This window comes from Aethalodelphis obliquidens, unplaced genomic scaffold, assembly GCF_003676395.1.
Source record: "Aethalodelphis obliquidens isolate GAN/ISIS:26980383/991018 unplaced genomic scaffold, ASM367639v1 scaffold13, whole genome shotgun sequence".
Taxonomy (NCBI): Eukaryota; Metazoa; Chordata; class Mammalia; order Artiodactyla; family Delphinidae; genus Aethalodelphis; species Aethalodelphis obliquidens.
Genome location: NW_020837957.1, coordinates 35,273,073 through 35,297,511, shown reverse-complemented (window position 1 = coordinate 35,297,511; position 24,439 = coordinate 35,273,073). Strand labels below are relative to the sequence as shown.

At 39.1% G+C, this 24,439-nt stretch overlaps 1 protein-coding gene across 3 annotated transcripts in view; it reads right to left on the bottom strand.

Moving 5' to 3' along the window:
* CDC14A (cell division cycle 14A) overlaps positions 1–24,439 on the bottom strand; it is a 182,930-nt gene that overhangs the window by 82,368 nt on the left and 76,123 nt on the right. For all 3 annotated transcript variants that reach the window (XM_027114476.1, XM_027114475.1, XM_027114477.1), the window contains 2 exons: positions 15,855–15,921; positions 12,779–12,841 (listed from right to left, as the gene is read on the bottom strand). In XM_027114476.1, the coding sequence (XP_026970277.1) occupies positions 12,779–12,841; positions 15,855–15,921 (130 nt within the window). The remainder of the gene's footprint in view (positions 1–12,778; positions 12,842–15,854; positions 15,922–24,439) is intronic.

The following is a 24,439-nucleotide window of genomic DNA, read 5'->3' as shown; positions in this document are numbered from 1 at the left end:
CTGGGACACAGCTGTGCAATGCATCACAAACTATATGCATCTCTTCTTCCCCTAAGCATTCTTTCACCTACCCCCAATACCAGTCCTACTCCCATCCTCCACCACCAGGCACAGCTTTTAGTCTCCAAGTCTCCACCCTCTATAGCACTGCATAGATACCTCCCCAGGCAGGGAAGGAAGGCAGTTCTCTTTGCTGGGCCAAGGTTATCCACAGAAAAGGCTCTCTGCTCCACTACATGGCACAGACCTCAGTGGTAGGAATCTGTGTCAATATGGAGTCTGCACTCTGCTGTAAGAGCTCGTAAGTATTTGTTAAAATAAACTGGAGTAATCCCACCAAGGAAACCTGGAGCCTCTACTTTAATTACTTATACTACCCATTAGATTTGATTTCCACAAAAATCATAACTTGGCTGTATAATTTTCATGTTTAAAATGCAGATGTTTCTTCCCAGTTATAAAAAGTTACAAATGAAACTTGACATGACACCTTGTAAATGTCTGAATTGCATTAATCTAATCATAATAAACATAAAATCTCCATAATGCCCTAAATAGAATCTTAGAGATGCCGAGTGTTATGATTACACATGCCAAATTAAATCTCAAGCATAGCTATCTATTTAGAACAATTTGGATAAAGAATTTAACATCCATCTCAAGTAATACTTAAGCTTAAAACATTATTTAAAAATTCAAAAATAAGGGTATGCTCTAAGCATCAAAAGGCTAAAACCAATTATTTATGAACAGTAGAAGAAAACAGGTTTCTATGTTCACTATTCCTGTATCCTTGACCACGAAGTTGGCCTAGATAAATATATACATTGTGCTATGTCTGTTTATTTGGATTATAGACATCCATTTGATTAAACAGTAACCTTTTATAACCAATCATATGGAGAGAAGCAATGAACTCACTCACAGAACCAAAAGAATATGTTTGCAAATCTGCCTACCCAAAACGATAAACATTAGATAATATTGGGCTATATTCAGTAACCTGGATAAGGTTGATGGAGTAAACAAAAAGATTTATGTCTTAGATCCAAATCTGAAAAAAAATGAATAAGAAAGTTACAGCTTTTAACTGAATAATATAACATAACCTTACTGGTAAGCTTCCAAAATTAGTATCTGTGCCTTCTTTCACAGTGGATTATACAAATGTCAATATTTATCAATAATAAAATATTTAAGATAACACAAGCTGGTTTTTCTAATTAAATGTGTTTGTGCACAAGTGCAAGTGCACACACATACACACACACACACACACACACACACACACACTTCCAAGAAACCTAGATCAGATAGGAACTTAAGGTACTTTCCAACATTACCACATTTTATAAACAAATGTCTAGGCAAAGATGAGGTGAGAGAATAATTTTACCTCTTCCAATCCAAAGCCTACAACCTACCAAGTACTATGTAGAGAAACTGCAGATGTTCTTCACTACAAGAAAACCCCAAAATGAAAATGTGAATTCTTGAAACTGATACATTTAGTTGTTAATATTCATGTTACTATAAGATCCTTCAGCTTACATATAAGACTCACCAGATTTCTTTGGAATAGCTAACTCTCCTGGTGCATTTAAAATAAAATTTGAAAAAATAAAAAGAAATCAAAGTGTCTTACAAAGTAAAAATAAACTGTATTAAAACTGAAAAAAGATTAAAAATTAAATAAAATCTAATTTGACTTGAAAACATGAATTTTTATAACTTCTAAGAAATAAATCTGTGCCAGTAAGGCATGCCTCTGTTCTAATGGTCACAGAGATATTTTTCAGTTAAAACACTGAAAAAACATTTGGCCTTTTTACCAAATGTTAAACAGACTGTAAGAGAGAAAAGACAGACCTTCGGGTTGACAATTATTGGATTGGTTCCCTTTATCAACAGATGTGTTTTCTAAGACAACATGGATAAACAGTTTTGAAGCACAATTCAACATTCATTAAAACATTTGCTGAGCTTTTATTATATATCAAGGACTATAACTTGGTGTCACACATAAAATAATAAAAAGCATTCCCTCTGTGCCCTTAAGGAGTCTGAAAACAAGTAACAAAAAACGTTAATAATAATAGCAGCTAACAGATATACCACGGACTCTCTGCTAGGCACTACTCTATGACATGCAACTCATTCCATCTTTAGGGCAACCCTGTGAGGTAGGTGTTATTACCATCTCCATTTTACCCATTGCAATAGACTGAATGTTTGTGTCCCCCACAAAATTCGTATGTTGAAACCGAATCCCCAACGTGATGGTATTAGGAAGTGGGCCCTTTGGGAGGTGATTAGGTCATGAAGATGGAGCCCTTATGAATGGGATTAGTGACCTTATAAAAGAAACCCCCAGAGAGCTCCCTCTATGAGGACACAGGGAGGACATGGAAGAATTTGGCCATCTACGAACCAGGAAGAGGGCCATCTCCAGACAACAGTTCTGCTGGTGCCTTGACCTTGGACTTCCCAGCCTCCAGAACTGTGAGAAATAAATGTCTATTGTTTAAGCCACACAGTCTATGATATTTTGTTATATCAGCCTGAACTAAGATACCCATTAAAGAAAAAGTTGCATTAAACTTTGATAAATGTTATAATACAAGTACATAAGAGGTTTAATGGTGGCACAAAGATAATTTTAAAAATAAAGACAGCACTACAGAGTCTTTTTTATTCATTAAAAAGCACCTTCTTTATATTTCCTTACTTCTGAAACAATAAAACAGCGTTGATAGTATAGTTGTATTACGTAAACAGCAAATATGCTGTCAAATCTGGTACTTTATGAGCTTAAAGCAAAGTAAATATTTGAGGTATTTGGTTTAAATTAAGTTCCCTTGCCATTTGGCTTTAAATAATAGTCAAACTCTAGATTATTACTTAGGATTTACTTTTGAGAGAAACAGTGTGGTAGAGGGAAAGAGGAGCCCCAGGTAGACGACTGCTTCACCTCTAAACATAGAAAACATTTGGCGGCCTGCTTTCGCAGCCCCACCCAGTGAACGCCATGCTAATGCAACCACAGGGAGCAAGAATCTAGTGCACGTGTGCAGGTACCTTTCCAGTGCTCAAGACATGAAGATTTGAGGCCAGCAGCACATACATGGTTGTTGAAATTTGGAAACAGTCCCCTCACTCATGGAGAATGTATTTAACCAGAAATCACATGGCCCTAGAGACCAGCACATTTCAGGTGGGCAAGGGAAGAGAAAGGACTTGCAGGGGATCCTGAGACACATGGCCAGAGATGGAAGGAGGAGAAAAGTACGAGACAGAATTTTTTTTTTTTTTTTTTTTTTGCGGTACGCAGGCCTCTCACTGTTGTGGCCTCTCCCGTTGCAGAGCACAGGCTCTGGACACACAGGCTCAGTGGCCATGGCTCACGGGCCCAGCCGCTCCGCGGCATGTGGGATCTTCCCGGATCGGGGCACGAACCCATGTCCCCTGCATAGGCAGGCGGACTCTCAACCACTGTGCCACCAGGGAAACCCGAGACAGAACTTTTGAGGTTAGGGAAAGAAAGTGAGTTTCTAGAATTAGAGAGCGGTCACAGAGTAAATCAAGTAGGAAGAAGACCAAGCACAACAATTCGGTTTGGCTAAGTCTTGCCATTAAGCAAGAACAGTTTCCGTTGAGTCACGAGAGTAAAGGCCAGACCATCATTTTGACTGACTGCGTGAAAACAGAGTCAAGATTGCTCTCTTAAGAAGTGGAGGTAAAAGAAGGGACAGAGAACAAACAATAATTAAAGAGGAAGGGAAAAACATGGGAAATTTCTTAGACCTCAAAACATTTTATAGATTTAACCAACATAATCTCTGAACCAGCAGTGGGTGCACTGTATTAGAAGATGTGGAAACACTGGGTCCAGGAAGGATTGAATCTTGCTTCCTTAAACTTGTGGCCTTTGAGGGGTATAATCAACACTACAGGACAGCTCCAGGGAAATGCTTCTAATAGTTCTTTGAACAGTCAAATCACTGTGGGATGCACAGCTCCCCAGTTCCTCCAGGTGTGAGGACATGCCCATATCCCTGCATTCTGGAGCTTGCCTGATCCCAGTCTTATGGCAGGAATTCACAATTACGGTGGCAGAAATTCACATTTTTCCAGTTCTGTAATTCATGAACAAGTCGAGGGCAAGTCAAGCAGAATCCAGGTTACATTCTAAATTGCTGTACAAATTCCAATCCAAAGCAAAGCCTTGAAACATCATCCCCTAGATGTTCAATTATTCCTGCTGTTGACCTGAGGTGACACACTGAGAGATAAGAGGCCTAACAAACCTTATTAGTTCTCAATGTGTATGCAAAAGGGCAATGTTGGGAGTCTACACCACCTTATCACTTGACAATTTACTTATTAACTGCAATGAAGGATGACATAGTCAACCTGGAGACAGTCTCTCCAGGTTTAGTAATATTAAACTAAACTGGCCTTACACGCAAGCCCTGTTTGAAGATTACAATATCTAGCGATCTGTGCTGCAAATAACTGGTTGGAAAAAAAACAACAACTCACTCTTGCTGCATAGATTGGCTGGTAATGAAAAAAACAGAAACAGCATTTCAGGAAGTTGTCTACCATAGTCAATACATTTTCCCCCTGGAGTGTTACTACAAAATCAGAATGGATTCTTAATTAATATGTCTTGGTCATTTTCCATTGAAAAGTAGTTACTTTTAACAGATTATATAAAATATCTTGAAATGTGCTATACTCCTTTTTTTTTAGAACTTATTGACTCATTTATTCATTAGTTCTTTCATTCTACAAACATTTAATGACTGCCCACTACAAGTATACTGTGCCAGTGGGTTACTTATTGACACAAAGATGAGACAGACACATTCTTTTTTTTTTTTATGTTTTCCCCAGGGGCTGTACCAATTTACATTCACACCAACAGTGCACTAAGGTTCCCTTTTCTCTGCATCCTTTCCAACATTTGTTATTTGTGGTTTTTTTTTTTTTACATCTTTATTAGAGTATAATTGCTTCACAATGGTGTGTTAGTTTCTGCTTTGTAACAAAGTGAATCAGTTATACATGTACATATATCCCCATATCTCTTCCCTCTTGCGTCTCCCTCCCTCCCACCCTCCCTATCCCACCCCTCCAGGCGGTCACAAAGCATGAAGCTGATCTCCCTGTGCTATGCGGCTGCTTCCCACTAGCTATCTACCTTACATTTGGTAGTGTATATATGTCCAGAGAGACATATTCTTGACTTCAAGTACTCAGAGTGCAGGGAAGACACAGGTGTGTAAACAGAGCATCACACACGCTGTGTGAGAAGAGCTCCCATCGAGCTAAAAATGCCTTAGACATGTAAATACATGAATTCGGTGGGCAGAGGAGGAAGGACCACAGGGAAGAGGACGAGGGAACGAGCATGTCTGAAGGCACAACAGCATGAAGATGCACTGCTGCATGGACTTGGGTATGAGGAGGGAAGGGAAAAGGACGAAAATGGGGAAGATGGCAAAGCCCATGTCCAGAAGGGCTTTTTGCGCTGCATTCAGGAGTTGGCATTTCCTCCACACTTTCAGTCAGGATGGAGCCCATGAAAGACTTAAAGTAGGGGAGTGATGTAATCAGACTTACTTAATTTCTAAAACATAGACTCTGAGAGTTATGTGGAGACTTGATGGAAGCGGCCCAAGGGCCAAGAAAGACCCAGTCCCAAGCATCCAGAATTGACCAACACTTTCTCACAAACAGTTCCCAGATGGGCTACATTGCAATGTGGCCAAGATAATGTGAAATCACCTTCTAGAACAGCAATGCTCTTTTCCCAAAAGAGCATCCCTTAGTGATAATAGGAATAATGATGGATTATGAATTGCTGAATTTCTCACTGATTCTCACTATGACATTCAGCCTGTCATAGATCAGTGAGAAATTCTGTGTAGACAATTAATCTGATAAACATGAAGTTGGAAGTATAACATATGAGAAGGGTCAAACATGATAACATCTGCAGACTGAGGCACAAGGATATATGGAATCTACGACAGCAGGTGATAAGAAGAAAGGCTCTAACCCCACCCATGAAGAGACAAAATTACAGGAGGCCTTCCAAAAAAAAAATATTAGCCTAGTAAATATACTGAGCAAACAGGAAGTACTTAATAAACATCTGTTCAATAAATTAACTGAAAAGTTACCAAATTGAGGCCGTAAAGAGTGTGATACATCTTCTTGGTTCACAACAGATAGAATGGGCATCATCAGAAAATCTACAAACAACAAATGCTGGAGAGAGTGTGGAGAAAAGGGAACCCTCTTGCACTGTTGGTGGGAATGTAAATTGTTACAGCCACTATGGAGAACAGTATGGAGGTTCCTTAAAAAACTAAAAATAGAATAACCATATGACCCAGCAATCCCACTACTGGGCATATACCCAGAGAAAACCATAACGCAAAAAGACACATGCACCCCAATGTTCATTGCAGCACTGTTTGCAATAGCCAGGTCATGGAAGCAACCTCAATGCCCATCAACAGATGAATGGATAAAGAAGATGTGGTATATATATACAATGGAATATTACTCAGCCATAAAAAGGAACGAAACTAGGCCATTTGTAGAGATGTGGATGAATCTAGAGACTGTCATACAGAGTGAAGTAAGTCAGAAAGAGAAAAACAAATACCATGTATTAACACATATATGTGGAACCTAGAAAAATGGTACAGATGAACCAGTTTGCAGGGCAGAAATTGAGACACAGATGTAGAGAACAAACGTATGGACACCAAGGCGGGGAAGCGGCAGGGGGTTGGGGGTGGTGGTGGGATGAACCAGGCGATTGGGATTGACATGTATACACTGATGTGTATAAAATGGATGACTAATAAGAACCTGCTGTATAAAAAAATAAATAAAATAAAATAGAAAAAATATATATTTTAAAGGGTAGAAATACAACATTCACTTGAAATATTTTTTGTACTTAAGTGACAGATAATAAACCTTTTAAAAATGAAAAAAAAAGGGGGCTTCCCTGGTGGCGCAGTGGTTGAGAGTCCGCCTGCCAATGCAGGGGACACGGGTTCGTGTCCCGGTTTGGGAAGATCCCACATGCCGCGGAGCGGCTGGGTCCGTGAGCCATGGCCGCTGAGCCTGCGCGTCCGGAGCCTGTGCTCCGCAGCGGGAGAGGCCACAACAGTGAGAGGCCTGCGTACCGCAAAAAAAAAAAAAAAAAAATGAAAAAAAAAGGGCTTCCCTGGTGGCACAGTGGTTAAGAATCCGCCTGCCAGTGCAGGGGACACAGGTTCAAGCCCTGGTCCGGGAAGGTCCCACATGCCACGGAGCAACTAAGCCCGTGTGCCACAACTACTGAGCCTGCGCTCTGGAGCCCGTGCTCCGCACCAAGAGAAGCCACTGCAATGAAGAGTAGCCCCTGCTCGCCACAACTAGAGAAAGCCCGCCTGCAGCAACAAAGACCCAATGCAGTCAAAAATAAATTTAAAAATTTAAAAATGAAAAGAAAAACAAACGTTGACCTGTACACCGTTATTTCTGTAGAACAGAGCTTCCCAACTGGTGTAACAGAATGGAGTTTCCTGGGCTGGTGCTGGGGCAGCCAGAGTTCCCCAGCCAGCTGCCGTAAGCTGTGAGCTATGACCACACAGTGCTGATCAAATACTGTCACATTTTCCACGTGTGCCGTGACGGGAGAAACAAGAGGAAGCCTTGTGCTGTGACTCCACTCTCAAATAGGCAGGAACCAATTTGTCTGTCACCAGGCCTACAGAAGCCAAGCCCAGCTCTAACCACTTCCGTCAAGTAACCCATGGTGAAGAAGTGTCCCAGGTTTGCCAGCATGTAAAAGCACAGGGGCAAGTCAGTAATAACTTGACATTCTGGGAAAATATCCTCATATTGACAAAATTATTTCATAGAAAGCATTTTTTTCTCAAAATAAAGGAATGATTTATGGAGAAAAAAAATAATGGCGGATATGAAATAGCTCAAAGAAAGAAGTCAAAGTAATTTCTTAGCGTTGGAAGTAGGTTTTACGTGAACTTTAAGCTCCAGATGATTCCCAAAAGGGTATTTAAGGCAGCTCCTCAAAGTTGCATGGACCAAATTCTGGATGCGGTAATTAATGTAAGCCACACTGATAAGGCATCTCCAAATGCTGCCACTGAAGCTGCATTTCTTTGCATTTCTCTCCCTCTCCCCTCCCCTCAACTAGGCACATGGTACTGCTCTGTGAGCTCATCTCTGCATGGCCAACACAGGGACGTCATCAAATATGGCAAGCCTTCTGGTAAACAGTGGAAAGTCCCATTTTGCTTTGCTTAGGGGACACCCAATATAAGGAACTGAAGACACAACTTCAAATTCTCTTTGATGAATAATGACTGCTTAAGAGTAGCATCATTAGTGATCGGTGGTGTTTAGACAAGGTCTTACTTGGTAAGGATAGTTTCTCAAAAGAACAGTTGTTGACTGAAGGCAGCCTCTATATGGGTGCCACTTCAGGGTCTTACAAGCAGAATATTGTCCTATATTAGCAATAAACCACTAAGCTTTACTACTAGAGAGGATACAGTTCCTCACATACCTACAGGTACATAACTCGACTGAATACTCAAACTCTTTCATCTTCATTGTTTTTCCTGAGGGCAAAAGGTCTATTTCTATTTTTCAAATGTACTGATCAATGGTTAGATTTCTCAAGTTCTTGGAAAATACCTTAAGAAGCCTGTTGGAAAAGGTGACACTGATTCCTAGCAGAAGCTTCTGGGCCACCATCTTGCAGTTACTTTACTGGACCTTCCCAGCATAGCTCCCAGGCTTATATCTATTTGATCAGTGCAAAGAACCTTGGCAAAGAACCTGAGAGACCATATTTTAGAAGATACATTTGTTTATCAATAATTAATACAGTGGACTATTTGGAAGCCACAAGAAAATTAAGCAAGCTATCTGAGATATCTTACCCCAAGCCTTCTAAATAGAACAGAGCCTTGAAATTAATTCTTATGTGAACAATTCGATCACCTGAAGCTAGAAGGTGCAACCTGTACTGCTCATCCTAGGCTTCACGTCATTCTGAGGGGCTATGATAGTTCATTGGCAAGCCTGTCCTTGCAGAATCTGCACTTTAGCTACGTGCGGCTACCAAGCACTTGAAATGTGGCTGGTCCAAACTGAGATGTGCCGTAGTATAAACTACACACTGGGTTTCAAAGGCTCAGTTCAAAGTTAGAAACATAAAATACCTCATTAATAATTTTTATATTGATTACATGTTGAAATAATACTTCTGGTATATTGCATTAAATATATATCATTAAAATTAATTTCATCATTTCTCTTTACTTTTTCTAAATATGGCTGCTAGAATTTTAAAATATATAGATATAGATATACTCTCATATAATTCTATTGGACAGCACTGCTCTAGACCCTTTTGCAGAATGAGTAGAGTGGTTCTTGTGCTGACCTTGTCATTAACAGCATTTATAAGCAGCACTGTTATCATAAAGACTCTCTTTTTTTTCTTCCGTAAGACTCCCTTTTAATCTCACATAGAACTGCCACATCATTACTTTAGGTTTTTTCTTGAGTCATATTATATATTAAATGTGGTTTAGTCCAGAAGTGCCTTTTTAAAAAGCTTTAACTTGAGCATTGCCATATTATCTAAGACTTACATTCTCATAATTTGCTATCAGTGATAAAATTTTACTTTGAAAACTACAAACAACATTGGAATACTGACACTGTTGGAGCTAATGAAGCCTATGAACTTAGCTATTCCACAAGTTTACCAAATGTCCAGACTCACCGAAGCAGAGCAAACAGTGGGAGAAGTTATCACAAGGAATGAATGGTCCACAGTTTGTCGGGAAGAGAGTTCCTTTACTTATATCCATTTATTCCTTAAGCAGCGTTTATGAAATGCCCACCACCTGCCGATCACGCTTCAACTTGTGCTTTTCTATTTTTTGGCTTTATGACAGAATGGATATATCGTTCTCAAAGAGGAAGTTATCTGACGGAAAACTTTTCAAATGCTCACCAACTGCCTCCTCTCCCTCCTGCCATTACCTGAGCGGTGGTGCTGGTGGTGGTGGTGCTGGTGGTGGTGGTGCTGGTGGTGGTGGTGCTGGTGGTGGTGGTACTGGTGATGGTGGTGGGCGTGGTGGTGCTTGTGGTGCTGGTGGTGGTGGTGCTGGTGGTGGTGGTGGTGCTGGTGATGGTGGTACTGGTGATGGTGGTGGGCATGGTGGTGCTCGTGGTGGTGGTGGTGGTGGTGGTGATGGTAGTGGTTATTTATTCAGGGTACAGTGTGACCACATTCTTACCAGATGTTTGGTTTGTTAGTTGGTTCTCAAGAATGAAATTGTACTATGTTTCAGGTTTTTCAATCGCTTTTTCAACTAACTCTCAACATCACCATTAAAGTTTTTAAAAAGATAAAGGAATAAGTAAGACATTGACAAGTTTTCTTTCTTTACTGTGGCATGTCCTCCCCCTCCTCCCTCTCTAGCCTCCACTGTAATCTCTCCTTTCACTGAAATGGCTTTAGAGTTTCACCATATATTTTTCTCCAGGTTCATATACGTGGGACAGAGATTCAGTTTTGGGCGGCAACTGAAACTTATCTAAGGTGGAGGCCCATTCTAAGAAAAGAATACAATGTTAAGAACACAAAAAAGGCGCCCATGCAAGTGGGACCCTCTAAAATTTAAGCTTTGTTCACTTCACAGGAAATTACCTTTGCTCATGTAACACAGATACACATATATATGTACAGGGTAGAGGGGGTCTTGTCATTGTTTGTTAAAAAGGGGGGATTATACTATAAGCACTCTTCTGTATCAACTTTTTCCCGTCAATATATAATAGAAATCATTCCAAGACAAGTGGTATAGCTCACATCAATTTTTTCAAATGACTGTGTAACATTCCATGGTGTATCTGTACTACAGGTTATTTATTCAACCTTTCCCCTTATAAGGACATAGACTTTTTGTTTCTAGTTCTTTTTTTCTGGGGGGGGGAGGATTTTTTTTCTTTTGACACTACTAGAAATGCCACAATAAAGATGCTTTTGGAGTTTAAAAAGAAGAAGAAATTCTTTGGAGATTTTTAATAAATTGTACTACATGTATTAATTTGGGGAGAAGTGGCAGTTTTATGATGTTAAATCTTTCTACCCAAGAACGCAATACATATTTTCCATTTAGTCATGTCCCACCCACAAGGAATTTACAATCTAATAAGGAAAATAAGGCTTGTGTGCAAATAGCCAGGATGTAAGAAAAATGGAAAGCACAAATTGTGACACATGAAATTGAGGGGGAGAGAATTCTGTAGAGAGTGAGAGCTGACCTGTGGAGGACTTTACACACACAAGTGGAGGAGGGAAATGTTAAAGGAGACAGGTATCTGGAGAAAGAAAGCTCAGCCAGCGTGCAGAGACATTCAAGAAACAGTAAATAAGCAGCTCGGTGCGGCTGGAACAGAGAGTGCATACAGGGGAGAAACAGGAGACAGGCTAGCAAGGTGGGCTGGACCTCATCCAAAGCTAACAATACGAGGACAGGGGAGTTTATCCTCATTTGAGCCGAGTAATGAGAGCAGCAGCCAGTCTGGGGCCAAGACAAGACGAGAGCTCTGTTTTAAGACCACTCAGTCAAGTGTGTGAAAGACCAAGAGGAGAAGGGCCTGGGCTGCTTGAAGAGCAGTTGTGATAGTCTACCGGATGGGACACAAGACCTGAGCCAGGGGAAGGAAGTGAGAACAGAAAGGAAGAAAGAGATGAAATACATCCTGGGTCCCTAGCAATGGAAACTCAAATACTCATTAGACTGGGGGGGCGAGAAAAAAGAAATGTTTCTAGTCTTGAGCCTGGGTGAACAGTAGAATGGTGATGCCATTAATACAGAGGAACAAAGCAGAAGCCCATGTTTGGGTGAAAGATGATTAATTTCTTCTCAGATGCGTTAAGTTTAACATGTAAGCAGGATATCCAAATAGACACATCCTGAAGTAGAGCCCAGAATGGGAGGGCTACCCTTGTCTTGCTAAGGAGAGTGATAAATGTTGTAACTCCTCAGGAGAGCCACGACAGACGAGCTCAGTTTCATGGAGTGGTCAGACTACTCAGAGTCTACAGATGTCTCATCTTTAGGAAAAGTTAACTACTTCTAGACTCCTCTACTACCCCGGAAGTGCTCTTCCTCAACATCTCCTTATAGCACAATGTAACTTGGACAGCCTTTGCCTAAATTGCTTCACTGAACAGGCAAGATACTATTCGAAAGCTTTGTAATGGCACCATGGGGAAAAAATGCAGCCAACTCTTAGAACTGAGTACATTCAGATGTATTTCAAAATAAAATATATGCAGTCAAAAATATTATACGGCATAAATCCGGTTTTGTTTTAACCAAAACATAAATTAAAAAAAATAAAAGTAACAAAATTTTACTACCAAAATGTAGTTTTAAATTATTTTTTCTTACAAACTGAAGGTTCAAAGTAATTGTCAATAAAGGTTTGATGAAAGAATATAGAGAGGTATGGCATTTTCCCAATGAAAATTTTTATAAGTTCTGGTTCAAAGGCAATAACCAAAGCTGAAAGGATTAAACCGACAACTATAGAAAACTGCAGAATGCTTTTATTTAGCAGCCAATCAATTTGCAATACCTGAGTGCTAGGAAAAAAAGAACAATTTAATCAATGTGAAATTATATCTTGCAAAAAGATAAAGTGTACAAACCTCATAATGTTCATATTCATCCACATCAAAGGTCTCAAAGTCAAAAAATCCATGTTGTAATCCCTAAAATAAGAATTTGAATTAGTTTTTGCATGTGAAATTGGTAACGACTTCTAGCCATTTCTGGAATTCCTGCTCACAAATGATCCTGCCTGATCTGAAGGAGAAAGCTTGAAACCTTTATTTGTAATGCATACCAAGCAATCATCTAACATCTAATTTTGCTTTGAGATTTTCTTGCCAGTGGGACTAAACACTTAGAAAAACATGAAAATATGTCCCACAAAATATGTCTCTTAAGGTCTAATATACATTAGTTTTGTATGTAAAATTACTTATGTATATCAAATGGAACATACTAGCAAATGTATAGTTAAAACCTATTGGGAACTATGCAATTAATTTATACCTAACTATGACAGAGTATATAATAGTGATTAAATTTTCAGTTAGAAGAAAAAACAATTATTCTTAGGTTTTATTTTCCTTTTATCATTAGTGAAATACTTAGTAAAAAGAGCATTTTAGGCCCTTATTTGTTCCTAAAACTCTACATTAAGAGAATTTGTTTTATGGTGATTGTTTCTGACAGAGTAAAAATGTACTTGACTACTCTTACAATTTAGAAGGAAGAACTGATCTGTTTAACAACATGAAGAAAAATTTCATACTCCTTTTTGTAACCAATGACTTAGAACTAAAAACTATCTGGCTTACTCAGATAAAATATTTTGAAGAGGACAGTCTTTTTTTTTGTATGTCATGAAGCTATACAGATTACCATAGAATACCAAACCACAGTTACTTTTGAAAGTTACATGATCAAGTCATTAAAAATAGAAGAAACTGTTAAGCCAAGTTTAGTACATCTATCTTTGAAAATACCTTAGAGACCAGTGTTTTCCAAAATGTAGAACATGGACCACCTGCACTTAAGGTTATTTATATTTAAAATCCAGACCGTTAGGCCCCATCCCAGAACTATGAAATCAGGTTCTTTGGGGGTGGGATCATCATTTTTAAAATGCCTTGCTAGGTGATTCTTATAAATTCTGACAACACTGATTTAGACAACCTCTATAGGATAAGCAGAACAAGCTATTTAAATTATTCCACATTGAAACAAAGACGCTTACTTCAGCCATATGTACCATTTCAGAGAAAATGGTGAGAATATAATGCCCTCAAGTATCACTTTCCTTCCTCTTCTTTTAAATGTGTTTGTGTTTGTGTATGCCTCTGTGTGTGGTTCACACATATATAACTGATGCTTATAATGACGCTGATACATCAAAATCAGAAAGATATGCTTCTTACAAAGGGAAAAATGTGGCCATAGTCTGTCTACCTTCTTAGGAGGTATGGTGCTCATTGCCACAAAAATAGCCCAGCACACGATGCTTTATAGAAGAATGTACAGAGGGAAAGTGTGTCCCAGTCGCTTAAAGACATGTTGAACAATCTATCAGATCCTCTAAAATCTCATCTTCATTTGGGTAAAATAAACCCAGCATTTGATGAAACAAGAAATTTACAGAAGACCTTAATGAACAAAGTCGTGCCTTTCCTTTGTAACAGGAAGGATGTCATAAATGTCTATATCAAGTTACCAGTTACCATAGTAACAGGCAAGGATATTCCAGTGTGAACTCTTTATCAATTTCATAAGTTTTATAAAAGAAACAGCCTGTACCAGATGGCAGGATAGGCAAAATAATAATAATGTAACAATAAGTAAATTACATTTTTAAATGCTACAATTTTAGGTTGTATACTGGGTGATATATCCAGTATACATAAGGGTATACTGGATGTAGAAGGGTTCTTAACTGGTGTTACTGGAAGTGTGTGTTGGTGATATTATTTGCAGGGGATAGGCTAGATTATCTTGATAGTTTTTAAATGAAAAGAGAACTAAAGTTTTACAGAGTCTACATTCATTTCTAGATGAAATATCAAAGTCAAAAATATACATACAGAAAACAAGTACCATATTTTACCATAGCAATTTTCTCAAATTAAAACAGGGCCAAAGCAATGTTATATTACATCAGAGAAAAGAAACTAGAACAAGACTCACTACTGATACTATATTTACAGTCCACGATGACCCTTGCCAATGGGTCTGAAACACATACATTCCTGACTCATAAGTCATGACTATATGTTCTAGATGGAATGATGTACCTTGAACCTTCATTAGAATTCACAGTATAGCATGCATGACTTCTCAGCTTGTAAATCAATGTTTCTAAAACATGTTCCAAAGTTCTCAAAGATCTTTTAGATTAACTTCTCCATAATATATATAAATAACTAAATAATTATGACTCTAAACTTCAGAGTGCATCAAATCACATGGAGGGATTATACAAACACAGACAGCAGGGCACCACTCCCAGAATTTATGGTTCAATCAGTCTCGGATGAGGTCTGAGAATTTGCATCTCTCCACAAGTCCCCACCATTTGACAACCATTGATTTATGACATATCTGGATAGGATATGAGAAAGAACTCCATATTGATATGGAAATCTGAGTTAGAACGAGCCCTCCTAATAACTCCCTGTGGCCCTGAGAGTGACTTAACCTCGCTGGGGTTGTTTCCTCAACTGTAAAAATGAGATAATAATATCTGACCTGCTTACTACTTCATGTTCATGGGCATGTAATACTATCCAGTTAGAAAAACAATGTGGAAATGTTCTCCACATTAACAGAGGAGACTTAGATAACTTCCTGTCCCTCCCACACCAAGATCTAGCTTGATAATGAAGCTGAGCAGGTGACAAAGCAACATCACAGGCACAGCAGCAGACAGAAGTGATAACACAAATAGTTTAAGTGAGAAAGGGAGACCCCTTCCACTTCTATAAGAAGAGTTATCCCTTGAAACACCGCCCCTATTTGCCCTGTGGTCTGTGTATTACAGATCCATCATTGTTTAAGAAGTGGAAAGCTGCCTTCTTATTCCCTCCCCTCTCTTCTCTCCAACAACAAACAAGGATATAGACATAATTCTTTTTTCATATTGTTAAACTACAATGTCGACCACAGCAAGGAAATTGTTATTACCTTTCTGATTCCGTGCAAACAGTCGAGGATGGTGAGATTGTAAGTGCAATTTCCAAAGGAAGCATCCCTATGAACACAAAAAAACTTAACATTAAAAACATGCATTTAGAACACTCAAATAATAAAATACCAAAGTCAGTTGGAGACATGCTTATTTGGATTCACAGCTGTCAACACGGTAAACTTATGTAACACATCAGATCCTACTAGCTTAACTCCAGAACTTCTGAAATTGCTTTAATCCAACTAGCTGAATTAATAAGAAAGCAGATTTAGGAACCTGAGCTCTGGAATCAGGCTGCCTTCAAATTCCAACACTGCCACGAATTGGCTGGGACCTCAAGCAAGTTATTTTACCTCTATGAGTCTTGGTTTCCTCATCTGTGAAATGAAGGTACTGATAGCTGCTACTGTTCACAGGATTGTTGTCAGATTACATTTAAAAAATATAAAGTCCTTCCTATAGTGCCTAGCACAAAGGAAACAATAAATATTATGACTATTCTTATTATTAACAGTGAGTATTTCATTAACGAAAACATTCATCATCATGAGAAGTATTCAGACAGAGAAACAACCATCTGTCAGGAATATGGCAAATCCTAGCGTAAAAATTTAAATGGGACAATGCATGCAGGTCAACAGAACCTGGCAGTTGTTTTCATGGATTATATGCCACTACCTCCATTTTGCCCCCCGCCCCACCCTCATTCCCCCACCCCCCCACAAAAAAAAAATGCCAAGGAAAATGCTTCCAAACAATCTCCTCTCAGGATCCAGGAGAGCTTCTAATGCACCATGAAGTGTTCTATCAAAAGGAGTGGAGACCTACCGCACCGAAAACTGAGTGCTTCATCCTTTATTTAAATTTTTAGAGCAACTTAGCAGGCCTGCTTTAGGCAACATAAAACTGAAGTATCAAGTTCAGGTCAGTTAGCAAGAACTGGCACTGGAGCTTTAACACTAACAATGTTCCAAGGTGTCCAAGGCAAGAAACTTGACCTCAAGGCTCTCAGTCGCTCTTCCCAGCCCCCACTGCTGACCTGAAGGAACAGAGCTGTCAGGCACCTGCCAGTCACAAAGTCAAATGTACCACACAGAGTTGGTCCAAGGTGGGGAGGAAGGGGGCGGCCACAGAAGATGATCCATGAGGAGAAAATGACCCTTAAAGGCTTTAACACATAATTAACATAAAACTGAATCTTGTATCACAACCATCTAAGGTAACTTGAAACTATGGCTGCTAAGCCACGAATTTAAATGCAATGTCAACATCACTGAGTTTCAGCATCCTGATAACCTAATTTAAAAATAGTAGGTTAGCAAAGCAGCCTAACAGAAATGTTTAAGTCCTAAAACATCAAAGTTAACCTATGTTAAGGAAGGGTTATTCTAGATATTTAATCGTGATTTCAAGAGTTCTTTTTTTAATGCCATCTGAACTCATGGGTCAGTGAAAAACAAATAACCCCATTTCAAATATCTTGTAAAGATATAAGCCATATATTAAGAAGCAAATTTTAAGGGATTAAACCAGAGAAAGGAGTAGCTGGGGATCTAAGACAAAATACTAGTTTATATAAATAACCACACATTCCTTTGTAGGAACTTGTCATTTTAGGACAAGAGTTCAGAATCTTTTGTGTGTCATGAAGGTCCCCCTTCAGCAGGACCCCCCTTCATCATTCTGATGAAGCCTGTGAATGTCTATTCTCAGAATGTTTTTAAATGCATAAAATAAAATACATAGAAATAATAGAACACTAATGCAATTAAATGTAAAGTCATCAAAATGTAACAAAACAAATTTATAATACCATACTTTATTGTTAATATTGATATATAACAAGATCTAGTAGCAGGTCTGATAACAACTATAATTTTAAAGAAGAAATGAACATAAATATCTTAAGATATATGCAACAACTGCAATGGGATATAAAAATGTAGTTTCTATTGTGAAAAAGTCACTTATATTGCTAACACTACTATAGTTTATTTCCAACATTTATAATTGGATGCAATCTTATAATTTACATGGCTAGTGAAAATAAAGATATTTTTGTGGGCTTCCCTGGTGGCGCAGTGGTTGGGAGTCCGCCTGCCGATGCAGGGGACACAGGTTCGTGGGAAGATCCCACGTGCCGCGGAGCAGCTGGGCCCGTGAGCCACGGCCGCTGAGCCTGCACGTCCGGAGCCTGTGCTCCGCGGTGGGGGGGGCCGCGGTGGTGAGAGGCCCGCGTACCGCAAAAAAATAAAAATAAAAAGAATCTGCCTGCCAATGCAGAGGACACGGCTTCAGGCCCTGGTATGGGAAGATCCCACATGCCGCGGAGCAACTAGGCCCGTGAGCCACAGCCACTGAGCCTACGCACCTAGAGCCTGTGCTATGCAACAAGAGAGGCCGCGATAGTGAGAGGCCCGCGCACCATGATGAAGGGTGGCCCCCGCTCGCCGCAACTAGAGAAAGCCCTCGCACAGAAACGAAGACCCAACACAGCCAAGAATAAATAAATAAATAATTTTTAAAAAAAGATATTTTTGTCATCTGAATTCTCTCTATAGACCCTAGTTTAAAAACTACTGCTTTGGAGAGAAAAGAAAAACTTAGGGAAAAAACTTATCTGTATTTAAAAAGAGTAAAAGAAATGATAAGAATTGAAGGTGCTCCTTACTTCCCTCAAGTGTATCTTCCCACCTAGACGCAGCTAAACCGATCCACAAATGTAAGTTATCAGAAAAGCTCCAGATCCAGTCTCTCGTACTGTCTGCAAAGCATGGTGAGATTATCATGATATCTCTCGTCTTAGCATAGCCACAGTTTTTACCAACAACTGAAAAGAGAGCTCTGGTGACTTGGTGATCAAATGTGCAGACCTGAGAGCGAGGGTGCGTTAACAGGCCATCTGACAAAATTAGGATACAAAGCAGTTACAGCAGGCTAGAAAGACAGGCTGACATTCACAAATTGAAATATAATAAGGGATGCAATAAAATTAAGTCACATCCTCAGGACTGGGGAAAGTTAATGACATACCTTTTTCCAACACTTACTATGCTGGGTAATTTAGATGCATTAACACATTTAATCCTCATGAAGGCAACAGGTTCCCAAAACCTGCCCTCATAACTGCGCAAGAGAGAAATGGCTTATTAGTGGCACCTGGCTCACACATAGTCAAAGGAAAGTAACCATAAAAGTGAAGGGACACAAAAACATGTTACATATTCTCTGGGGGAAAAAAGGGGAGAAAGATAAAGGTGGCAGAGTAAATCCATGTTATCTACAAAAACCCCACTAAAAAGAGAATTTTAAAAGGCTTTTTTAAATGGAATCCAACAAGGTCAGGGAGAATGAGAACAGACAACAGCAATAAAATTCTGAAAGCTGGAAGTCAGATACATGAGTGATAATAAATTAGAAGACCAAGAAAACTGAATACTAAGGTGACAGGGGAAAAATCAGAGCATCAACCCAATTAATACCAGATAATTCGCAAAAGGCTCAGGAAGTGGCAGCACTGGGTTCTTCTGGAAATAAGAATGAAGGAAATGACTATAATAAGTTTGAAAGTACTTTAAGAAGCTGAAAAATTTTACTCTATAAAAGCAATATTATCTCCTACTTTATAAATAAATCTTACCTGTTGAGTCTCCTCAACCACCCAATGTAGTTAGAACCATCTAAAAATAAAATGGTTGGTCCTGGAAGGCAGCAAGCTAACCTGCCCCACACGACGTTCAAGTTTGAATTGGCAGATGGCTTGCAAGAAATATTTTTCACCTACATTGTCATAGGAAATGGAGGTGAAGATTAGGAAAACGCCAGGCTCTATTAAACTCAAAAGTCCTTTCCTACCCTGAAACTGCATCATTATTCAACACAGTGGATGATTTCTTTCCTCTCCGTATCTCTCTCTTGGATCCTTCCCAATAGCAGTCAAACATTTTCAAGTCCCTACCATCTTTAAAAGAAAAAAAAATCTGAAATTTTCTTAACTTCAGCCACCACCCTCTCTTTGGCCTCCTCTTTAAAACAGGGCTTCTCTGAAAAACTATTCATCTTCCTGCCCCCACTTTCTCTTCTCTCACATCTTAACCTCCTCTGTTCTGCTTCCACCCTCATCCATGCCATGAACATTTCTCACTAAGGTCACCAATGACCTCCATATGGCTAAGCCCAGGGGACTTTTTTTTTAATTGAGATAAAATTCACCATTTTAGCCTTTCTAAAATGTACAATTCAGTGATTTTTAATGTATTCATAATGCTGTGATTTTTAGTATAGTCACAATGCACACCACTAATTCGAAACCATTTTACCACCAGAAAGAAACTCTATACCCATTTGCAGTAACTCCTCATTCATTCCCCGTCCCCACTCCAACCCTGGCGATCACTAATCTACTTTCTGTCTCTAAATTTGCTTATTCTAAGTTCAGGGAACATTCTGCAAGCATCATTTTATTTACTCGGTCAAGAACAAGTAATTCCCTCTGAATATTCTCTTCACTGTTCCTGGATTTTGCTTTGACCTCTCTAAACACTACTCCTTCCCAATCTCCTCTGCAAAGTCATCCTTCACCTCCCAGTCTCTTCAAGATTCAATTCCAGACTCAAATGCTCCACACTCCATGCTCTCTTCCGAGACCAGGTGCTCTCAAACTTTAGCATTCATCAGCATCAGCATCACCGAGATGGCTTCTTAAAACACAGAATGCTGGGCTCCACCCGAGTTTCTGATTCAGTAGGTATGGAACGGGGTCTGAGAATCTGCATTTCTAACAAGTTTCCAGGTGCTATCAGTGCTGCTGGTAGGAGGGACCACATTTTGAAAATCCCTGCCCTACACAATCTCATCTATGTAAGGTACCATCTATCTGCCAATAACCCTCAAATTTATCTCCCTAGCACAAAGTCCTTAAAACTCCAAGGCAGGACAGCCAACCACATACATGACATTTCCATTTGGGTGTCTTAAGGCATCTCAAACTCATTGTGGAAGAAGAATCTCTTGAATCTGCCCCTACCTCAAAACAACAACAATAATCGGATCCTCCAACCCTCTGTAACTTGGTAAAAGACACAGCTTCCACAATCACTCAAGCTACAGCCCAGAAGTCCTTCTGTCTCTCTCATTTCCCGTACCCTACTGCACCGTGCCCCACTGTGTTTCCCTCCTAAACATCTCGTGAACGCATTTACTTCTCCTCAGTTCTGCTGCCTCTCACGTAGCACCTCTCCACACACTACAAGAGCCTCCCCACATCCACCCCTCGCCTTTCTAATCAGTTCTCTTCACTGCAGCCAGAGTGATTTCTTTAAAAGGCAAGTCTGATCCAGCCACTCTTCTGCTGTAGCCCTTCTCTGATTCCCACTGCTCTCTCGAGGAAAGGTTCAAATCCTAAAATGGATGCAAGGCCTGTGGTATCTGGCCCTGCCCACCTCTCCAGTCTCCTCCTCACATCATGCTCCCTCACTCTCTGTGCCCATCACAACCCCCCTTCCCTGAGCTCCTCAGAGGGGCACTCTGAACCTTTGCTCCCCTGGTCACATGTTCTCCAATCGCCTTGCCTAGGTCACCCTACTCACCCTTCAGATCCCAGCTCAAAGGTGACTTGTCTCAGGGAAAATCCTCCAACCCCACTCTGGCTAGATCAGGTCCCCATTGTTTTCCACTGGACTTAACTACAGTTTGACATTATATCATGATGTGCTTATCTGATTCCCTGACTCTCTCTCTACAATAGTCCCTAAGAAGACGGGATCTATATGTTTTTTTACTCACCATTGTCTCTTTAGTACCTAATACAGTGCCTGGCATGAAATAGATAGTCAATAAATGTTTGTCAATAAATGTTTAAATTAAGTAAAGGAACTTGGGAGATCATCCCAAGAAAATGTTCGATGCTCTCCTATGGCCACTTTTGTTAACTCGAGAGCCTGACACCTCCATCCTCACTAGCAAGAAGAGCTTTCTTTGCATTAACCCCAAATCCCTTCTGTCCATTTAAGATCATTTCTTTCTGTTCTCTTTGCCAAAGAGTATTAACTGAATAAAGCTAAAAAGCAGTGACACTCAAAGTAGTTTTCTCTTTCTTTGTCAAGTGGTATTAAACACACTTTTATTTTAACCCAGACACTTTAGAGAGGCTACACAGAGCTTTCAGGATTTAAATCACTATACCAATGTGCTACAAAGTTTTATACTCCCACAGTTTTTATTGCAGTTTTGGTTCCCAATTGTTTATTTAACTCCTGGTTTGCTTTTTTACTCATTCATCCATGCATTCATTTATATTTATTGAGCCAAACAGTTACTGAGCTGAATAAGAGGACATGTATTTTTCCACCTCCCTCATAAAGGACCACTGAAATCCCATAGACGTCAATTGAGGGAAAACGCTTGCACATCCTGTGCTGCCTGGGAAAACTACAGCTCTAACACTTATATACCATGACAGTTTTACCATATATTGCATTACTCTCTTAAACAGGTAAACACAAGGCAGGTCTTCGTTCAGGACATAAGGTAATAATACCCCAAACACCCAGGATTTCTAATCATTCATCCCTGCTGAAGAATACATCATGTGTCTCTAACCCCCAATACAGAAGACTAATGTTACAACCAACAGCTATCTAGAGACATCCAAATACAAATTTAGCTCAACCTCATGCTTGACCATCCAAATTCTATCCATCCCAGCAATTCTATCTTTCTAAATGTGATTTCTGGCATAACAGTCAACTGAACCATAAAACTATTATGAAGTGGTTATAAAAATCACTGGCAGTCAATAAATATTTGTTGAATGAAATACTGAATTAGGAATATTTTATAGGTGAAGCAATTGGGATTTTTGTTTATTTTTACATTTATTTTGCAGAGAAGCAGTAGAAGAAAAATTAAATTTAAGAAAACTAGAATCACCATCCACAAAGAGATACAAAGAGAAAGGGTTTGATTCCCTATTGTACTAAAGCTGTCTTTCTACAGGCTCTCAAGAGTCAACTGTTAGATATTCAAAAATTCTGAGAGCCCAAATCAGCATTGGAGGGAAAATTTACACCACACAAATCAGCAAATGCTCTTTAATTACAGAGCCGGTTTAACAACACACCACTGTTTGCAACCTACGAATCTAAGAAATCACTCAGAATGAAGCAACCCTGTAAATGTTAATAATGAGCAGATGAAACCAGAGATGAAAGAACATATTTACACAAAACAATAAGAAAGCATTTCTGTTAATGAAGTTGTTTGAAATGAAGAATAAATGAAAAACAGAGTCACAGTGTTTACAATGTGGAGACTACATTAAAGAATAAAACAGAGCTATAGTAAATGGACTGAGAAATAACAGAAATGACTATGATTTACACATCTTGATTCTGATTCTCTGTAAATTCTCCAGATAGCAAGTAGTTACGAGGCAAGCAAATATCTGCAGAGCAATGGGTTAGAAAGGATCTCAAAGGTCATCTGAGCACCCTTCCAATCACTGAACTGAATCCCATCTACACAACCAGCACAAGATCAAGAGCTTCCTAAGGACAGGGAATGTGTCCTTTATGTTGTATGCCCAGAATCTAGTACAGTGTTGGGCACATTACTCTCTTGTAGCTGTTGAATGAATGAATGAATGAATGAATAACCATTACAAGGAGACCATTCAACATATGCCTGAACAACTCTAAGTGGCTGGGAACTATGGACATTTCAAAGCAAAAATTATATAAAAAATCTGTAATCGTAAACTGTGTACAATCACAAAAATGTAATCTAGATCACTGCTTTCCAATGGAAATATAATGAAAGCCACAAAAGAGAGCCACATGTGTAATTTTAATTTTTTTCATAACCATATTAAAATAAAAAGAAATAAATAATATTAATTTTAATAATATATTTTGTTTAATCCAATATATCTGAAATATTTCAGCATGTAATCAGCACAACTATAAATAAGATATTTTACTTTTCTTATACTAAACCTTTGAAATCCAATGTGTATTTTAAAGGCTTGTAGTCTATTTCAGTTTGGACTAAACAAATTGCAAGTGTTGAATAGCACATGTAGGTGATAGCTACTGTACTAGACAATTCAGCCCTAATTTGTATGGATACTTGGGAATTAGACAATGTCCAAAAATACTTTACACAATTGTCCAAATTACATCTGGTTTCCAGTCTCTGAACACATCCACGATATATGTGCACCAGCTCCAGGGAAAAGAGCAAGCCAATGGTTTATATTATCTAGACCTACAAGATAAAAAGGTATTTGCTAAGAATTAGTGGGGAGAACGAAGCTATTTCCCACTTAGAAAAGAACAAAAATCAAATGGCTTCACGGGGCAGAGCCAAAAATTGAACATGACCAGTACCTAACAAAAACACAGGACACAGAATCTCCTGCTTTTCAGATTTAACATAAAGCTATACACTAATCATTTTGCTCATCTAAAGAAACAGAGATTTGTGAAAATTCATTTCTAAGTCATGGCTTAAAAGGTCATAAGTCAGCAGAATAGAATCCCTAGCAATAACAGATACCAGAAAAACAGGCCAAGGGCTGTGC